We start from the raw sequence: 20,801 nt of genomic DNA on the forward strand, positions 1-20,801 counted from the left end.
GCTGGCTTCTCTTTTCCTAAACAAATAACCGCTAAGTTAAAAGGTTTAAGTAGAATTATTAAAAAGTCATGGAGAGTTTTTTTTTTTTTTTTCTGAAAGAAAGAAGGAATTATCTTTTAAAAGAGTTATTTGCATTAGTTTTTGAAGTTTAGTTGCATATTGTAGTTACTTTCGCATTCTCATGAACTAATTTGATAAGTAGAAATAAAATCACAACCAGAATAAATGAGTTTGATCGAACTTTTCAATTTAAAGTAAAAACAGGTAGAAAAGGTGGATCAATTATTTTGAATTTAATTTAACTTCGATGTAAAATATTTCATTAAATAACATTTAGTGAAATAAACAAATTGCACAATTTTAGTATCACCAAAGATAGATGTGATCATTTGCGATGTGGGTTTAAAACTTCTTTTGAACAGAAATAGTTGCATTAACAATAAAAGCTCATATTAATGGTTTAAGATCAATCTTAATTAAATAACATAATTCACATTTTATCCAAAAATTTAATATAAGTTTTCAAATATATTAGGACTAAAATTTCAATTTGAAGAAGAAAGTCATGTTTAATCTTAAAATAGAGGCATCGGCTCCTCTTTGTAAATTGTAATTTCGGTCTAATCTTTCACTTTGTAAATTAATGGCTTAAATACCTTTTTGGTCCTCATTTTCGTAGTGTTTGTTGCGGATGATCCTCATTTTGACAGAATGTTTAAAATGATCTTCATTTTCGCAATTTGTATTTTATTTGGTCTTTTTCTGTAACGTCGTTTAAATCATTAACGAAGCATTGTACAAGTGACACAACTTGTATTATGATGTGTTACGTGTACTGTACAAGTGTGGTAATTAGATATTTAGGGATAAATAAGTGAGCTATGGTTTTGGTAAGCAATGTTTGGGCAGTTGGTGAGTTTTGGCAATCTTGTTCCTCCATTCCCAATTGGTGTTGTTGCTGCAATCTTCTTCTTCCTGTAATCCCATTATATAAGTATGTTACGGTCCCAATCTTCTTCATTTACCTCTGGTTGTCATAGTTGGAGACAATCGTGTTGTATCACTTCGTGCACTGTTGGTGGTTCAACGAGAAATGGATTAACCCCGATTTGTAGTTGCGGAGAGATGACAACTTTGAAGATCGCAAGAACTCCAAAGAATATTGGTAGAAAATTTTGGGTACAATCTGTTTTTATTTTTGTGTTAATAATAAATTGGTTTTAATTTTTGGTATATTGATTTACAGAGTGGTGGTTCCAATACAGAATGGTGGTGTTGATGAAAAAAATGTCATCATCATGACACAAATGAGGCAGATTAATGATTTGGAGAAGTCATTGAAGGTTGTTGAGAAGAGAAAGCAATTAGTAATAGGGTTCACTTGTGTTGTTATTGTATTATTCGTATTGTTATTGTGTGTAATCTTTTAAAGTCCAATATATTTTGTACTATTGTTAGATGAAGAAATGAATTAGGTTGATTATGTTGATATTAGTTCCAACATGTTCAAAATGACATCTTAATCTGAGCATTGAAGTAAGTGATATTGATCAAAGTTTGGAAAAAATTAGATTGATCTAAGTTTGGAAGAAGTTAAATTCATAACATTAATTCATCATCGTCAAAATGCACTACATCAATGTTTGACAAAAGTGAAATTGAACGAAGTTTAAGGAAAGTCAAAATGCAGTACATCAATAATGAATTATACATCAGAAATTTCAAAAAATAACTAAGACGTTTGTAGCTGCTATGATGGCCTCATCCTAATCTGTAATTTCATCCTAAACTGCTGAGATGGTTCTTCTGGTGTTGGTAGTGATGTTGTTTGACTCTCCACTTCATTACTTGGTGGTTGAGTTGTTTGAGTTTCAACAATTGGTGCATTTCAGCAGTCTCAGCAGTTGGTGCATTTTCAGTAGTTTCAGCAGTTGGTGCATTCTCAACAGTTTAGTTTGGGCATCTGGTGCAGTCTCAGCAGGTGTTGCAGTCTACTCATCCACAGGCTTATCTGAGGCAATTGTTCCTGTTATATCCAATCTGACGGCATATGCTACATTTTTTCTATGACCTCCTTTGCTGATTTGTGTGTTATCCTTTCTCAACTCCCACTCTTCCAACTTCTTTTTTTTTTCTTGGGTCTTTCTGGTAAGATCCTCTTATGTGGTGGATGAACGTCATGGTAGGGAGTTCTTAACCATAAGACTTCACCATTGACTTGAAAGATGATGGATTGATATATTTCTTCGTGTGGATCTCCTGAAGCAGATTGGTATGAAGTCCTCAGCATTGACATTGATGAAATTCATTGTTATATGTACAGTACACGTAACATACCCTAATACAAATTGTGCCATCTGTACAATGCTTCGTTAATGATTTAAACGACGTTACAGAAAAGGACCAAATAGAACACGAATTGCGAAAATGAGGACCATTTTAAACATTTGTTCAAAATGATGACCATTTTAAACATTCTGTCAAAATGAGAACCATCCGCAACAAACACTACGGAAATGAGGATCAAAAAGGTATTTAAGCCTAAATTAATTAAGTCATTTTTTATGTACCTTATATTTTGACGTCTTTTTTTCTAAGTTTTCGATATCTTCGTAATCTTTCCAAGCAGTATCTCTAACACGTGATGTATTCTATATTAGGTACTTACAAAAGGATACATTTAGTATTTTTATGTTAGAAAATGTGATAAATGTGAAATTGAACATTGTGCTTACTTTTATCTTAATAGATTGTTATTGATAAAATTTGGATCGCGAATTTTGACAATTAGTTTGAAACTGCAATACTAGTTTTCAGACATAACCACTTCAAAAACACAATAATAGTTTGGATTATTATTGGTGCAAACAACTTTTATTAATAAACATGTTTTTTATAAGAAAAAAAGATTATACTCTAAGGCAAGATATTTTAAAAGTTATTTAGTTAATTATTAATAATTTTTTATTTTCAATTGAGTAGAATTACATAAAAATTGAATTTGATGAGACAATTATAATCTAAACACAAATTTAAAAATTCAGCTATTTTACGTGAATCGTACTCGTAACATGCTTTGTAAATATGAGTAACATGGAAAATACCGTAAATTAATAAACATGAGAAATTATTGAGAAAAAAAAAGATGGTATAGGTGGACAAAAGAGTTATAGATAATATAATGGTAATAGAAAGAAAATGCTATAAATAGCATAAGAAATCACATAGAAGAGAGGGAGAGTTATAGAGATTAAAGACGGTAAAAAAGTAGTATAGACAGTGGAAGAAACAATAAAAAAGACAAAGGGTTATAGACAATAAAAGAGGTAATAAAAAGGGAAAAAAATGTTATTGGCAGTATGAGAAATCATAAGAAAAAGTATAATAAATATAAAAGCTAAAAGTGAGTAATTATAAACAATTTTTCACAAAATCTTATAGTCGTATAGTTATAATGATAAACATTGCAGGTGTATAAGAGTTTTTGTATTTTTAGTTGTTTGAAGCTCTTTACAAATTGTCTTGTTTAGAAAATAACAATAAGAACACATAAGAAATTATTTGGGATAAGAGACGGAGAGTAAGTCAAAGTGTGAATTCAAATAAAGGAATCTCTCATGTTTATAGAGAATTGCCTAAAATACAAGGGAGAACAATGACACTTTGAAACCATTTTTTTCTTACATTCATTTGATATTATTTTTCATATTTTTTTACTTTTACAAATATGAAAGTTTATTATTATTAAAATCATTTTACCTTTATAATATACTAACAGAAACATAGGTGTGTCTGAAATTTTTAAAATTTAAGAAAAATAGATCGACAGTAATAATATGTTATGTCATCTCTATGAGTCATAAATATGAAAGTTTATTATTATTAAAATCAAGTCACAAATTCTGATGTTAGATAATCTCTATGACCAATATTATTATGGTGTTGCTTCATCTTCCAATTCTTGTTTCTCTACTCCTTATCCCATACATTCTTTCCTTTGTTATGCTAATTAATTGTTCTTTTGACCATGTTTCTTTTTGCCATAACATTTATGCTCAAGTTGATGATGTGCTTCTTACTAGAAACAATATCTTTGAGATTACTCTTGTCAAAACTGATCTTCATTCTAAGTTTCGTATTAAAGACCCATAAAGTATTTCTTGGGTCTTGAATTTATTCGTTCTCTTCATGGATTGGTTTTGAATAAAAGAAAATATTGTTTATATCTTACTAGAGAGGCAGGAATGCTCGGATGCACACCTTCTTCCACTCCATCCGACCCCTCTGTCAAACTCCATGCAAATGAGGGTGTTCTTTTGCCATACCCTTCTTCCTTTGGGCGTCTCATTGGTCGCTTGCTTTATTTGACTCACACCAAGCCGGATATCAGTTATGTTGTACAAAGACTAAGCCAGTTTGTTTCTTCGAGAGAGAGCCACATATGCAAGTTGCAACAAGCGATGTGAATCCTTCACTATTTGAAACACGCCCCTAGTTATGGTCTTTTTTATCACTCCAATATTCCTCTCAAAGTTCAGGCCTTCTCTGATTTTGAATAAGCAATTTGTCCTATTATTAGACGTTTAGTATATGGTTACTATATGTTTTTGAGCACTTCTTTAATATCCTGGAAGTTCAAGAAGTATACTACTATTTCAGAGTCCTCTAGGTTGAGTACCATGCCTTAGTCGCTTTAACTCGTGACAATGTTCTATGACAATAATTCTGCTATCTAGATTGCCAAAAATCCAACTTTTTACGAGATAACTAAGTATATTGAACTTGACTGTCACCTTGTTAGACAGAAAATTTCAGAGGGACACATTCATCTTCTTCATGTTCCATCCTCACACCAATTGACTTATGTTTTCACCAGGTTACTACATCCTACTGTTTTTTAGACTCTTATTTTCAAGTTAGACTTGTACAATCTCTATGTCCAACTTGAAAGGGGTGATAGAAATATATAGGTTTATATCTTCTGCATTATGTTTCATTTTTGTTGAGTTAATTGAGAAATTTGTTTGTTCTCTTGTATAGTCTCCTTTGTCTTTATAATAGGTCTATCTCTCTGTATACATAATTCTCACGAATAATAAAAGTTGTGTGTGGAAGTTCCCTTTGGATTGCCCTTTTCGTCAAACTCCTTTCGCATATTTCTATTTTTTTTATGACTTTCACATTACTCACAGTAGTGATAGACATGAGTAATAATTTAAAATAAAGAATATATTAATATATAAATCTTAAAAATAAAAAAGGTCAAAAGACAATACTCAACTTTTAACTTTTGGAGTACATAAAAGAATTCTACACCAAGTGTTTTTTAGAATCTTTGTTACTTTAGTATCTTGGTTGGTTTGAAGTTTCTTACCACGGCCAAGTTGAATCCATGGGGATACATAATATCTTACTTGGTGCTTCATTTTAATATTTGATAAATTTACATTTAGGTAAAAAGTAACAACCATGTCATTTTACAATGTGGTCATTGGTCAAATTTGAAAGCATAAATGATTGGTTTAGTCATGTCATTTCCTACCATACCACGTGTCTCTATGTTTTAGTGTTATTATTATTATTATAATATCTAAAAACAATACAATAATTCAGTTACCTATATTTATTTTCCTTATTATTTTCTTTACACCTTTCTCATCCTTACTACGGCCCAGAAGCATGCTAATAATATTATTGAGGATTTAGCTATATCTTTTATTTAGCAAAAAGTGTAAAGAGAAAATAAATATATATTTTTGATTTAAAAATAATTCTTTGACCATTTAGCATAAAGGTGAAATGATTTTAACAAAAAACAAAATTTTTGTATTTCTAACGAAGGTAATGTCTAGGTGAAAAAAATTCTAGTATATATCACCGTATCATACCATTGTCCTTTTTATTTAGCGAAATAGTGCACCGACACAAGAACGTAGCGATATATGTGGTTTTTGGTTGGTTGGGTGGTGTGGTGGTGGAACCGTGTGTCATTGAGTCATAACTGTCACATAAAACGGGAACCGCATCACACCGACAGGAGGAGGTAGATACAAATGGCGAAAAAATGAAAGGAAACAGCAACTTCCATCTCAGGAGATGCAAAACATTATGCATTATTTGGAAATCTCACTAAAATGAGTTTTACAATTCAAGAGCTTCTAGTGAGCAAACTGCAATTGCAGCTAAAAGCAAAAATACTCCATTAGGCAATTTTATATATAGCATAGGAAGCCAAGCCACAACATAGATACAATATTGTAGAATGGATATATAGCAATTATACATGCACGTAATTGCGTACAGTACAGGCTTAGTGTGAGATGGTCCATTGGGAGAAACAATAATGAAGAAACATGAACACTAAAATTGTACACAAGAAAGAACAAAGGAATAGCAATAGATCTGAAATACGTGGATGCGCACATGAAGCATTACGAGCGGGAATTCAAGAGGAGGTTTGAGGAAGTGTGGCGTGATCAGAAGAAGCGACGAATCTTCGGATCTCAGAGCGCATCTTATAGATAACATGTCTCAAAGTGCCTCTGTTGTGGGAGCCGAGGAGCTTCGTTTCCTGGTGGTTCATTTCGAGATCCGCCACAAAGATTGGCTTCCTGGAGAGGATCCAAGCCCAGCTCCAGTCCCACCATTTCCTGATAGAGGTGCCGGCATAGTCACTCATTGATGAGAGGGACTTGGATCTGGGAAACGACCAATAGGATGCGCCTCCGCCGCCGGCCACCGTGGAGCCTTGGATCTTGAGAGACAGAGAGGAAAGACGCCGGCGAAGGCCTCCTTCATTTAGGTTAGAGTTAGAGTCGGAACGTGACACCGGAAGCGATGCCTTTCCGGCGCCGAAGAAACTCCGGTTCTCACCTACACCCATGCTTTCAACCACTCTTTGGTTCCCAAGGAAAGCAGAATAAGAAGGTAGAGAGGTAAAATGGAACCTTCGCACCACACAGCTCTACCACAGCCTGTTTTATTCCTTTGGTGGGGTCGGTGAGCATTGGGTCATGTGTTGCTATTTTACTTCTTCTCTTCTTTCTTTCTTTCTTCACTTTCCAGTTGTCTCTTCTTATGAGGTGTTTTTATTTTCAAGTCAATACTCACTCACTGGATCCAGATCAGACCAGGGCGGTAAAAATGTTTCATCTCGTTATTATCTACATTTTATTTAGCTTAAAAGTTTTTAAAAAAATATATTATATATTTCATAAATTTTTTAAGATAAATTATATTATAATAGATTTCATATCTCTGTCTATATAAATAAATATTTAACACAAACCCATATTGTAAATATATAAATATGCTAGAAAAAGTTAATTATTTAAATTCCATAATAATAACATTAAATATTATATTAATACCTACCTTTATTTTTTTTACTCAACAAATTTATTTAATTCAACTAATTAAAAGATATCTCACTACTAAGTATATATTTTTTAAAAGTATTTTAAATTTGATTACGTTAGTGTATAATTTAATTTAATAGTTATAAAGTTCTCAATTCTTTGAGTTAAATTACACACCCTAATTTTGTTTTAAAATAAATACATGTTTCCCTTACTTAGAATAACACTTAGGTCACCTATCATTTTTAAATAAATTAGATACACAATAAACATTCGCTTAAATTAACGCAGACTTATGAATAGGGATGGCAACGGGGCGGGGCGGGGACGGGTTTCGCTATCCCATACCCATCCCCGCATAAAAAATTCATCCCCATCCCCATACCCAAACCCAACGGGTATCAAACTTTTTTTCCATCCCCATCCCCACCGGGTAACGGGTATAATCTCGTACCCATACCCGTACCCGTGTTCTAACTACTTCAATATTAATTTTTATAAAAGAAAAAAAATTACAGTAAAGAAAACATAATATTATGAAATATTCAATATTAGGAGGATTTTCTTCGATGCCAAATACCTTAAAATAAATTATAATTGTTTACATTTTATATTAGAACCAAATAAAATTTCATGTGAACCAAAACATTTGTTAAATTTACAAACTACAACATTGATGAACTTAGTTGATAAAATTAAAAAATATTTCAAAAAAATATAAAAGGAAAACAAATATTTAAATTAAAATATATTTTAAATGTTTGTTTACTTCAATTTTTTAAATTCTAATGAATATCTTTTTTATACACTAATAAAAGTTATAATATATCACTTGATCAAAATGACACAAAGAATAAATAATAAACATAATAATAAAAGGAAAACAAATATTCAAATTAAAATATATTTTAAAAGTTTGTTTACTTCAATTTTTTAAATTATAATGAATCTCTTTTTTATACACTAATAAAAGTTATAATACATCACTTGATCAAAATGACACAAAGAACAAATAATAAACATAATAATAAAATTTTGGCATAGATTTTGTATCTTTTGAACTTCAATATATGTTGGATAGTGACAAAAAAATATTCATAGCAATTACATTAAATTTTTATATTGTAGTAAATAAAAGTTATTTATACAATTAAAGTGGAAAAAATTACAGTATGATTAATAGTGAGTTATAAAATAACAAATAATTAGATAGAATATATCGAAATATTATTCTACATGATGAAAATAAACAATAAATAAAAATATTAAAAGACTAACAAATGTGTGTTTTAGAAATAATTTGAGAGACTATCGAAAGAAATCGCACAAAGGAAATCAAATGTATAATTAAGGTATGATAAAATGAAAAATACCTTACAGAACTAATTATTAAATTATGTTTGAAGTGGTTAAAATTAAATAGAAATATCATTAGTGACCAAAAAATTTGTCATTAAATTACATATAAATTAGTAATTAAATTGGTCACTAAATCAAGTACAGATTCGATCATTGAATCGGTCACTAATTTAGTCATTGATTCAGACAATAAATCAACTACTACCACCAATGACGAAAAATAGTGACTGATATGGGTTACTGACTAAATCAGTCACCATTTCATGTTTTTCTTGTAGTGAATTATCATATACTATTCCTAAATATCATTATATATATATATATATATATATATATATATATATATATATAATTTTAACCACTTCAAACAGAATTTAAAGTGAAAAAATTACATTATGATTAATAATGAGTTATAAAATAAAAAGTAATTAGATAGAATATATCGAAATATTATTCTACATGATGAAAATAAAAAAAATAAATAAAAATATTAAAAAACTAACAAATGTGTGTTTTAGAAATAATTTGAGAGACTATCGAAAAAAATCACACAAAGGAAATCAAATGTATAACTAAGGTATGATAAGACGAAAAATATCTTAGAGAATTAAGAAAACTTTTCAAATATTAACATATAATTAATGGTTGAAAAATAACGAAAATTATTTTAATGAAGTAAAAGAGTTCTTCAAATTAAACAAAAATTAATAATAATAATAAGTAAAGAATTTTTTTTATATTATCTTAAATTGAGAGTATAAACATTCTCATGTGAAAGAAAAATTTATAATAAATAAAAATATTAAAAAATAATATAAATATTCAAATGTGAGGCATAATTTTTTTTTTAATTAACATACATCATTTTAACATAATTACATAAAGGTTATGATAAGATAAAAAATATATTGGAGATGAGAATGAGTTTCATGACAAATGAAATAATTAAAAGAAAAAAAAAATAGAAAAAAAAAAATATATATATATATATATAGGGGTTACTTGATTAATTGTGAATATTTTAATAATTTAAACGAGAATGAAGATAGGGCGGGGACGGGTATTATGGCGGGTATATGTACATCCCCATACCCATCCCCATACCCAACTGAAAAAGTCGGGGATTCCCCATACCCATACCCAGTCAATGCGGGGATTCCCCGTCAAAACGGGGACGGGTTCGGGCAATACCCACGGGGACGGGTTTATTTGCCATCTCTACTTATGAAGTTTGATGAGTCATATTATAATAGGGAATATTAAGAATCATATAATTACAATATCAAAACTATTAGTGTCGATAATTCTTAGAGATTTTGAAAATATGAGAGATTCTCTTTGTTTATCGTCGAATCAGTTAAATCAAGCTAAGAGTGTGTTCTTCACCTTTCGTCGCATCCTACATAATGATCAATCGACAACTACATGTGAACGAATTGAAAATAGTTATCAAATGACTTTACGTGATTTTTTTTTTAAATACGGATTTAGACGGGATGCAGACTGAAATAAATGTGGATTTAAGCCAATGTTTACTGTAGTCTTTTTTATATTTTTTATCAACAACATTCGCCCTCATTGTATTTTTAATACTGTAACACGCGTATTTTATTTTAAATATCTTAGTGATGAAATTTTTGTAATGACTCACTTGGATTGGACAAATTTTTTTCTTGCAATGGAACACAATGAAAATAATTTATCATACTTTTAAAGAATACTAGCAATAAAACAAACATAAATTTAACGTAGTACAACACTTAATGGTTACATCTCATAAATACTAAAAAGAAAATATATGAATTTTCAGTTGTTATAAGAAGGTTTAAGTACTCAGATAATATCCACTTTAGATGAAATGTGTCAAATTAGTACACCGTGAAAAATAAGTGTCAATTTGGTTTTCAAATAACCAAATAAGTTTAAGTGCATCAATCAAGTCCATTTTTATTGACACTGTTAAAATCATTAACATTGACTTATTCATGTTGTTCATTGTTGATACGTGGTATTTAACTAATTGTTGCATACCAAATTTTGAAAATAATGAAATTGCATTATTCTTTTCGAAAGGGGGTGTTTTACAATTAGAAAATTAGTTGAGGTAGAGCAAAAAGCGAAGTGAGGAACTGGTAGAGCAGTGGATTTTGTATCAAAGGTGCGTTTATTCAAGCTTAGCCACATTTGTGATTGATTGTGTTCATGTGATGGTTTTAGGGTTTTTGTTTTGTATGTGTTTTTTTTATTGCTTTGATGGTATTGTTTAAGGTTCTTGTTTTATATGCATTTGTAGTTTCAATGTGACACTTTTTGTAATGTTGTGCAGACGGTGTTTGTTTAATGAATTTAACACATTTCACTCAATGTGATATTATCCTAATAATTAAATCTTACGAAAAAATTTATATATTAAATAACAATATGCTTTTTTAGTAATTTGTGGATGGAGGCCTCAAAATACTAAAATACAATAAACAATAATTTATATTGTGTTTTTATTTGTGTTCTTACTAGAGTGTCTTTTGAATTCATTTTCATGTATTTCTTTAAAATTATTTTAAATATTATTTTTTCACTTGAAAAGAAGAATAATCAAACTTAAATAATCATCTTGAATCTTTTGAAATTATTGTATTAATATATATATATATATATATATATATATTATATAATTCTACTAAACATTTAAAATATTCTTTAAATTCTATGATTTCATATCTAATAAATTTTTTAAATTATATAAAATCTCAATCAGAAAAGCATTTTAAGAAAATATTTAATTAATTATTATATATAATAATTATCAAGGAATTGAATTTTGTAATTTTTTTGACATTATTCTTTTCATCTCTTTTACTCTTTATATATTTATATTTATCGCATACAAAAATTGAAAGTGTTTTTATTGTATATATTATAATTATCATCTTTTTAAAATAAAAGCTAAAATATTTTATAGCTATTTTTATTATAATTATAGTTTTTTATTTTAATAAAATATATGAGTCTTTTTATAATACAATTTGAATATTATAAACATAAAAAATAAAATATCTTTTAATTAATTTTGCCATAATAATGAATTTCTTAATTGTACTTTTATTTTTATTATCATAAGAAAAAGAATGAGAGGACTCTCTCATAAAGTTTTAAAAATTTACATAAATTTATTCCATGTAATAAAGTCTTGTTCCAAATTCAATACACTTCTTGAATTAGAATTTTTTGTGTGGCAAAGAGAGAGAAGAAACCGAGCACTTGGGGCAATTAAACCTTGGTGAGCAGTGGAGACAGATCTGTTGGCTTGGCTGGCATTGGGTTGCATCCAGGATTCGGAAAGTAAGAGTTTAGAATTTGAACTCTGTTTTTCCAATGCACATGAGAGTAAAGCATAAATCTCTGTGATATAGGGAAAAAAATGGAGTACAGGAAAATCAAAGACGAGGTAAGGTGATTGCTTTCATGAGAATTTAGTTAGCATATTTCTTCTGAGAACCCATTGGTCTTCAATAATGGTGATTTTGAATTGGTGTGTTGTTGTAGGATGAAATTAGGGACGGGGCCCTTGAAGACGTTGAAAAATCATTTTTGCTTTCAGGTACCTAGTGTCGCTCCTCTGATGTAGAATCCATTTCGGGTTTTCACTTTTGATATAAACACCTTTTCTCAACCTCCAGTGCCAGATAGCAGTTTGAGTTCCGGCGGAGAAACCAAGATTGACATCCACAAGACCAAGGCAAAGTGGAAGCGCAAGTATGACAATTGACATATAATAAGTGAATACTTGTTTGAGTTCTTAATTAATCATTACCCCTTTTGGTATAGGTCCGTTGTTACACTTGCACTGACTATTCTTACTAGTTCACAAGCCATTCTAATAGTTTGGTCCAAGAGAGCTGGGAAGTATGAGTACAGTGTCACTACTGCTAACTTTATGGTGAGGAGATACAACATCCTCATACCCCAAAGGCTTATTCTGTTAATTCTCTTTTTCTTGTTTCTACTTTTATTATCTTTCTTACAGTGATAATATTTGGAACTTTTTAATTTATTTTTATTTGATTACTCTTTTGGTTATAGGTTGAGACTTTAAAATGTGCTATATCCCTGATGGCCCTGGGAAGAATATGGAAAAAAGATGGTGTCAATGAGGACAACAGGTGTTCTTTGATCGGAAGTTTTTTTATTTACTTTTGTTTAGTTCTTAAATACTTCTATGCCCAAACTAGTATGCAATAATGAGGAGAAGTCAGGGAGTATATTAACAGTTAACAGAGCATTGTCTCTTAATTATGTTTGTGAAGATTTTTAATCCATTATTTTGGACACTTTTTGAACTGGATGAATTTGACTGTTAATTGCATTTGTAAACTCTGGGACTTCTTTATTTCCTGAATAAATAACCTTTGGATGTCTAATTCATAGGAAGAAAAAAGTAGCTGTGTATTCCTTTTGATTCTGATTGACATTTTAATACTTCACCATATAAATTAAGCACAATTACACTAGGTAATTGAAACATATGGCTATACTATATGATCTCAAAAAGGTCAATTTTGAAGCCACAACTGTCTTAATGGGAATTTGAGCTGTATTCCCCATGACTACTCCATCACTATTTTTTGATACTTTAATTTTGAAAACAGACAAAATTCTTTTATATGTTTTATTTAATTTTGGGGGGAGGTTCTGAACAGTGTTCTTTTGTAGAAGTGTTTAGGCATTTGCAGCTTCATCTTTTCACCAAAGCATTATCTTTTTCCCTTGGTGTTTTATATAAAATGAATTTAAATAACTTGATGTGTATTTTTCCTTGGACCCAGGTTGACTACGACCCTGGATGAAGTTATAGTGTATCCTATACCAGCCGTACTTTATCTTGTCAAAAATTTGCTTCAGGTCGGTGATGGATGGTTATGTTTGTTATGGTGGCAATGAGAATGTTCTAAAACTTTGTTATTGCAACTGATTCGTTAATTCTTTCTGAAATGTGAATGTACTTTCTCTTCAATTTTATTGCAGTATTACATCTTTGCATATGTAGATGCTCCAGGCTATCAAATATTAAAGAACTTTAATATTATCAGTACAGGTGTCCTATACAGAATTATACTTAAGAAGAGGTAAGTCTTTTGTTTTCTGTTCTTAAAATGCACACAAAGAAAAAAAGAAAAATGTTGTCAATTCTCCTTTCATCACGAGAATTGTAGTGAAGGATCAATGCAAGTCATATCCTCTGTATGCCAAACTTTTGTCTGGACAAAAAGGAGCTGGAAAAGCACTCTCCTTCCATCTTAATTTTGCTTGTTTTATGGGTCAATGTGTAATGAAATGTTCTACAAACATACTTCTGTTATTCTTTGTTTGGATATTTTATTATTTTAAGCCTAATGATTTATGAATGTTATCTAGTCGATTTGATTACATCACCAAAATTCAGGTTTCCTAAATCTGTTTGGTATTGTCTTATAACATTTCAGGTTAAGTGAAATTCAGTGGGCTGCTTTTGTTCTACTCACTGCTGGGTGCACTACTGCTCAGTTGAATTCAAAGTAAGAATAATTCAAGCCTGACATGTGGCCTTCACTTGGGTGTTTGTATGTTCCCATAAATGTTGTATAGATGTTCTCTAGTAATAAACATTCTCGTAAAGTTTTTATTTACAAGTTATGATGTAATGAACAAATGAATCGTAAATAATAGGTTAGTAATTTAACAAGTGTGACTGCTAAAAAATGTGAGCTATTACTGTTACTGCTCCTTGCTTGTATCAATATGAAGCTTAAATAGTAGGGATTCAAGCATACTCTTGGTTTTTAGTTTATATATTTTTTCAAGAAGTTTATGTGGTTCATGGCATTTGGTTTTAAGAAGATGGTTGGATAGGGGCATTCTCTTTTTGGGAGACATCCCCCTTGTTTCTATCATTTCATAGTGGAATGCAGTAAAAAGGTGAGGTTCGAATGTCTCACCGGGAAGGGTGTCTTTGTTCTATAATAGACTCTTAAGAAGTGGACTGTAAGCTTAAATTAACCTTACAAAACCGACTTATAAGATGAGGTTTGCACTTACTCATATATTGTAAATTTGCTTTATCTCTAGGTAGGATCTCCAACACACTTCCTCATGTTAGACTAGAGATTAATGTGGTGCGATAGCGGGTAACATGATGGATTTAACAAACAACAAATATTGTTAGGATAGACTTTGGATGACTTTAGTACCATCTAAGAAGTGAACTTTAAGCCTAATTTCGCCTTAGGTACATGTTTAGGAACATTGTCTTGCTCTTAAGGATTTTAACTTCCCATTAGTAATTATTGAAAAAAAATCAAGTTCCACATGAACTAAAGATAATGCAACATATAAGTAGAGATAACTCTGACTTTACAAGTCAGTTTTGTAGTGTTCAGTTAGATTTAAACAAATTTGTAAAAATAATTATTTGTTCCCGTAGTTATTAGTGTTGTTGTAGTACATAACCTAATTCTTACTATAACTTAAAATATTGCTTCGTCTTTTGTATCATATCATGATAAATCAAGTGAGTCAGTCTTCTTTTAGTCCAGGTTTCTTTTCCCTCCTCTTCTGCTATCTTAAATCCTATAATTTGAACACTTCTTGGAAAAAAAAGTATTGCAAAAGTTTTACATTTTATTGATAATTATGCTATATTTATCTGAAGAAAAATTGTAATGTGTTTTCAGTTCTGATCGTGTTCTTCAAACTCCATTTCAAGGTTGGGTGATGGCAATCGTGAGTTGTTAAGATTTGTTGTGCTCTAATGTTAAATATAAGCTGAATTTATGGCTTGAAACTGATCATGAGTTTTTTCCTTTTAGGTCATGGCTCTTTTGAGTGGTTTTGCAGGAGTATACACTGAGGTAATTTCAATTTGGTGCAGTTAGATTAATACCCTAGAGGTTTCACGAAATGACACTCCACACAGTGTATTGCCAAAGTTATACTCTGTACTGTTGACTGCTACTGACTGGTTGAATATGCTGCTTAAAAATTGTTTAACATCCATACCAATTTGGATTAGGTTCAAATTATTTAATCAGTCCATCTGAATTTATTAATGCTTGAGCTAAATTTCATTAGACTTTCTGGATCTGCCTGTCTGCTTAAAGTAAGATTTATGAGCTCTATTACTTTATCATTTAGTAAGGTTTCTTAGCAATCAATTCGTGGCTTAGAAATTTTTATATTTAATTTTTTGCAGGCTATTATTAAAAAGCGTCCTTCACGGAACATAAATGTTCAGAACTTCTGGTTGTATATCTTTGGCATGTGCTTCAATTGTGTTGCAATGTTGGTTCAAGACTTTGATGCGGTGATGAACAAGTAATTTGAGCTTTTCTTTCGGATTTTGATTTTACTGTCAGCTTGTTTTGATCATTGCTCACTATTTTACTACTATTTTCTTGTGATCATATACAAAGAAAGTCTTGTCATCAAATGGGTAACACGTAATATATGTTGTTTGATGATTTGATCTTATGTCAGCACCGACCACTGAAAAACCATATGTTTATTCTCAATGTAGTTATAAGGCCTAAATTGTCAAATGATTAATATATACTTATGCCTTATGTTGTCTTTGTTCAGGGGGTTCTTCCATGGATATTCATTCATTACTGTTCTCATGATTTTCAACCATGCACTCAGGTAATGGCGACATAAAATTTGTTAAGGGCTGGAAGTTTTTTCCTAGTTACCATTCTTGTGTAGCTAGTTGTTAGTTGGGACGGAGCCATTTGTTTTATGAGAGGCCCCGACCCAAAAAAATAACTTTTTGTGAGAAAAAAAATTTCAATATGCATAACGTGTAACTTTAATACATGTAACTGATATTTTTTGAGTGAAAGGAATACGTAACTGGCTCGAGTACTTGAGATATTGACTATACCATGCGAGTATATCACCATTTAAATTTACCATTGTTTTTCACTTTCTCTATTACGTCAAAGTTTTTAAACCTATTGGTACAATTTGTTTGTGGGTTCACAACATTTTTCTTGATTTTATTCATTTGGAATTTACTTCTATTTTGGTATTCTTTCCTCAAATCTTAAAAGGATGGAATTATGGTGTTTACTTTGGATTTTATTCACTTAAATGAAAAGAAACTCATTGCTGATAAAAGTAAAATAAAATGAAAAGAAACTCTATAATCACTAACAAATGATAAAGTTATAATTTAGTAGCACGAGATTCATACCTTAGGAATATAGAGGAATCGAGATTTGATTGCAATTTGAGAGTGAAGAAAAATGGCAGGAACTGTGACACAATTGAACTGTCAGAGAAGAAAATCAAGTGGAGGTAGAGTAGGGTATCGTGTCTAAGAAGAAGCAGAATAACTAATAGGATTGAAAAGTTTGTTTTCCTTTTACTATGTAGATTGCTAGAGGGACCAAAATAAGTTTATTTAACAACATAATATATATACTGTAAAAGTTTGAATAGGATTGAAAAGTTTGGTTTTCTTATACTATGCAGATTGCTAGAGGGACCAAAATAAGTTTATTTAACAACATAGTATACTGTAAAAGTTTGAAGTCACAATGATCCCTTGGGTCATCCCTCTATTCCGCCACTGGTTTTTGGGATTTAATCTGTTGAGATCTCACATAAACTATAGTTATAGATAAAACACAGTTTAGAAAGGCTTGGACAATTTCTCACTCCATAATACTAGTTTTTGAGGTTGTATTAGGATTTTAGTTCAAATTCAAGACGAATAGGAAGATGTTATGCTGAGTTGGCTAATCAGTTACACTAGACCAGGTATTACTTTTGCTGTGGTCTAGTCAGTCAATTTATGCATCAACCAAAAGGAAGCACATTTACTTGCTGCTCTTACAATTGTCCTATATTTGAAAGGGACACCAGGAAGAAGAAATTTGTCCAAAAGAAACAAGAATGCTAGTCTTGAGACATATACTAATGCTAATTATGCAAGTTTAGTTATAGATAGGAGGTCAACTACTCCTCACAACCCAATACAACATGATAGAACTAAACACATTGAAGTGGACAGACATTTTATGAAAAAAAAAGCTTGACAATGACTTGATTTGTACTCCATATGTGTCTACTCAAGGACAACTTGTAAAATACTCACCAAGGGTCTAAACAACCATAACTTTGAGAGAAATATCCAAACCGGGAATGGAGAACACTTATTCACCAACCTCAAGGGGAGTGTCCCAAATGTTTTAGGAAGTTTTAGATTTTATTCTGTCGAGAGATAATGTAGGAAGTTTCGGATGCTATTCTTGTTGGTTTTAATTCTATATACTTGCTGTATCTTGGTTTAATTCTATATAATCGCTGTATTTTAATTCTATATATATGAGAGAAGTTGTATGTATCAGACTGAAGAAGACAGAAGTTGTTTTCTTCTAATTTTTGGACCAATTGAATTAAACAGGCCTTATTTCCATTTTATCTTTGGTGATTTCTATTTTCAACTATTGCCACTTTTAAGCCATTTTCTTTTTAGTCATCAAGTCCTCTCCTTTTCTGTCTCTACCTGTTTACCTCTTAAACTGCACAAAAAATTGTCAATATCTCTTTCCAAGTGAATACACGCAGAAGTTTTCAGTTTCTTGTTGATGTAATGAGTTTACATGGTTGTTTCTTTTTGCAGTGGAATTGCTGTATCAATGGTAATGAAGTATGCCGACAACATTGTCAAAGTAAGACTTGGGTTTAAGACTATTTTATGATACTTCTGCCACTTAGTTGCATCAATATAATTCTAAACATTTACAAGTTTAATTAAGCTATAAGATCTTTTTTTTTTATAAATGGAGTTGTTCATATGATTAAACATGCTACATCCAGAATGAGCTTTTATTATTGTTTGTTCGTAGGATAAACTTTTTGTTGTTTGTGTCTGGATTTATGGTCACATACTGAATATAAAAATGGTGAAATGGCTAAAATTGTGCAAGAATGTTAGACTAGAATTACACGTTCTTGCGGTATCCCTTGTTGCTTAGAGTGTATGATAATGTTACTTACTGCAGATCCCCGCTATTCTTTAAATACAAAACTTCAGCGATGTTCTTTAGACGATTGTGTAAGAAAGGAAGAAAAGGAGAGAGGAATAGATGCAAACTGTATTGAAGAATTATAAAACTGTCTTACAATAGAAGAGGGAGAACATAAATATATAGGAAAAGAAGAGTAACTGATAAAACAGAATTATTTACTTTTGTGATGTATTATCACCCCCCTTAAACATAAGGTGGGACTTTTGAACAACTTCTGTTTATATCTAAATCTATTGAAGGAAGAGGCAGAGGTAGGCTTGGTCAATATGTCCGTTACTTGAAAACGTCCAGGAAGATGTAGGAGACGAACTAGCTTCTGCTAAACTAAAACACGGACAAAATGTAGATCAAGTTTAAAATGCTTGCTTCGAGAATGCATGATAGGATTTGAGAAGAGGAGAACAGCACCTAAGTTGTCAGAGTAGATAGTTGGGACAGTTGTGGTAAAACAGAGTTCTTGAAGTAAGGAAGAAATCCATAAGATTTCAGTCAAAGTGGCAGCAGTGCTACAATATTCCGCTTCTGTGCTGCTACCGGAGACAACTCTCTTTGTGATCTCCAAGAAACTAGATTGTGGCCAAGACAAACACAAAAACCTGTTCTAGACTTTCTATCATCTAGGTCTGAACCCCAATCTGCATCACTGTGAAACCAACAACAAAAAAGTTAGAAGAAGAATGAAAGCACACATAACATGTGAAAGCATGAAATTTTAGAGCTCACTAAGTTAACTGCACACAGGTTTTATTCTGTACCTACTGTTTTGAATTAGAGCTGCATTATGATGATTGATGATGCTTTAATCATATGTGATCTATATGTGTACTTCTGATTGTTTATTCGAGTGTTCCGACGCCTTTTATTTTCTCAAGCACAAACTTTTGAAGTGGAATTCAAGTTTATTGTTAACTTTCCCATTGAGACAGGTGTATTCTACTTCAGTTGCAATGCTTCTTACAGCAGTTGTTTCTGTGTTCCTTTTTGGCTTCCAGCTCTCCCTTGCTTTCTTCCTGGGCACAGTGTAAGTTACTTTTTATTATATCATGAATGTGCTTGCCATGTCTATCGTGTTTTTCTTCCCGTGACCAAGTATTGCACTTAAACGAATACGTCATATTGTACCAGCAACTGAAATTAAAATCTTGAATAATTTTTAGTGTTTTTTTGGCTTTGGCACTTAATAATAACTTATGTTACATTTTGAAATGCTTCATTTTGATGTGCATGCCACGGGTTAATCACATTTAATGCTACATTGTGTAGTGTCACATAAATTGTTCTCTACCCTTTTCCTTCACTTTAATACGAGTGTTAACATATGTTTACAGTGTTGTCTCTGTTGCAATTTATCTGCACTCTGTTGGGAAGATGCAAAGATAATAACCGTGACTGCCACCTCTGGATTTTTTTATTCGTTGCTGTTCAGCCTCGAACACGTGAATACATGTTGAACCTATTAGTTCGTTGTAACAGTTTATACAATGAACTATTTATTTTCGTATGTATCTCAACGCGGAAGTGACCTGGCTTAGTTTCAGTTGTCTTCATTGTGCTTCTTGATGCGTTAGATGTTCCTATCCTCCACAGGGAAGAAAAAACCATGGCAATTGCATTCGGAATCATGAAAATAACCTCTTAAAATCCCAACATGTTCTGAAAAATATTCTTTCCAGTGTAATAAAAAGCTTTTGGATTACGCATTACAGAAAAATTGAGTGTGGAATGAGGAATAAAGACTCAAACACCCTTACTATACCACACTATTATTGTCATTGCTACTCTTACTACTTCCATCACTAGTGCTATTGTAGAGGAAGAAGAAAGGGAAAACCTTGCAGAAAAGAAGAAAGAAAATGTGAAAAAAAAAAAAATTCATTTGGCTTTCCGAAACATATTTCATGTATTCTAGAATAGATTTCATATAAGAATGTTTCGGAAAACTTATTTTAGAATATATTATATGCGTTTTAAAAAGCTTTTTCTAAAAATCTCAACAATTCATGTGTTCCGAAAATTT

The 20,801-nt window shown here is 31.0% G+C and overlaps 2 protein-coding genes across 3 annotated transcripts; one reads left to right on the plus strand and one right to left on the minus strand.

The window, feature by feature from the left end:
- Positions 1-6,065: 6,065 nt before the first annotated feature.
- Positions 6,066-7,029, minus strand: LOC114193495. Its single transcript, XM_028083323.1, has one exon. The coding sequence runs from the start codon at positions 6,881-6,883 to the stop codon at positions 6,446-6,448; it is 438 nt and encodes a 145-aa protein (XP_027939124.1). The 5' UTR covers positions 6,884-7,029; the 3' UTR covers positions 6,066-6,445.
- Positions 7,030-11,907: 4,878 nt separating this feature from the next.
- On the plus strand, positions 11,908-20,487 carry LOC114195418 (CMP-sialic acid transporter 2-like). Of its 2 annotated transcripts, XM_028085885.1 has the most exons (16): positions 11,908-12,056; positions 12,128-12,162; positions 12,261-12,315; positions 12,395-12,470; positions 12,543-12,654; positions 12,798-12,877; positions 13,541-13,616; positions 13,740-13,840; positions 14,198-14,269; positions 15,425-15,473; positions 15,560-15,601; positions 15,943-16,064; positions 16,329-16,388; positions 18,376-18,424; positions 19,711-19,805; positions 20,113-20,351. In XM_028085885.1, exons 2-16 carry the CDS (start codon positions 12,136-12,138, stop codon positions 20,162-20,164), a joined length of 1,068 nt encoding a protein of 355 aa, XP_027941686.1. In that variant the 5' UTR covers positions 11,908-12,056; positions 12,128-12,135; the 3' UTR covers positions 20,165-20,351. The 2 variants fall into 2 exon arrangements, with proteins under 2 accessions (XP_027941686.1, XP_027941685.1); XM_028085884.1 differs by having other exon boundaries at positions 11,908-12,162; positions 20,113-20,487.
- Positions 20,488-20,801: the final 314 nt, after the last annotated feature.

This window comes from Vigna unguiculata, chromosome 8 (genome assembly GCF_004118075.2).
Source record: "Vigna unguiculata cultivar IT97K-499-35 chromosome 8, ASM411807v1, whole genome shotgun sequence".
NCBI lineage: Eukaryota > Viridiplantae > Streptophyta > Magnoliopsida > Fabales > Fabaceae > Vigna > Vigna unguiculata.

What these genes read in the sequence shown, in the direction of transcription:
- LOC114193495 (XM_028083323.1), bottom strand. Translation starts at nt 6,883, where the DNA reads ATGGGTGTAGGTGAGAACCGGAGTTTCTTCGGCGCCGGAAAGGCATCG.
- LOC114195418 (XM_028085884.1), top strand. Translation starts at nt 12,136, where the DNA reads ATGGAGTACAGGAAAATCAAAGACGAG. An exon ending in AAGGTTGGGTGATGGCAATC is followed by an intron (nt 15,474 to 15,559) that starts GTGAGTTGTTAA and finishes TTTTCCTTTTAG; the next exon opens with GTCATGGCTCTTTTGAGTGG. An exon ending in GCTTTCTTCCTGGGCACAGT is followed by an intron (nt 19,806 to 20,112) that starts GTAAGTTACTTT and finishes ATATGTTTACAG; the next exon opens with TGTTGTCTCTGTTGCAATTT.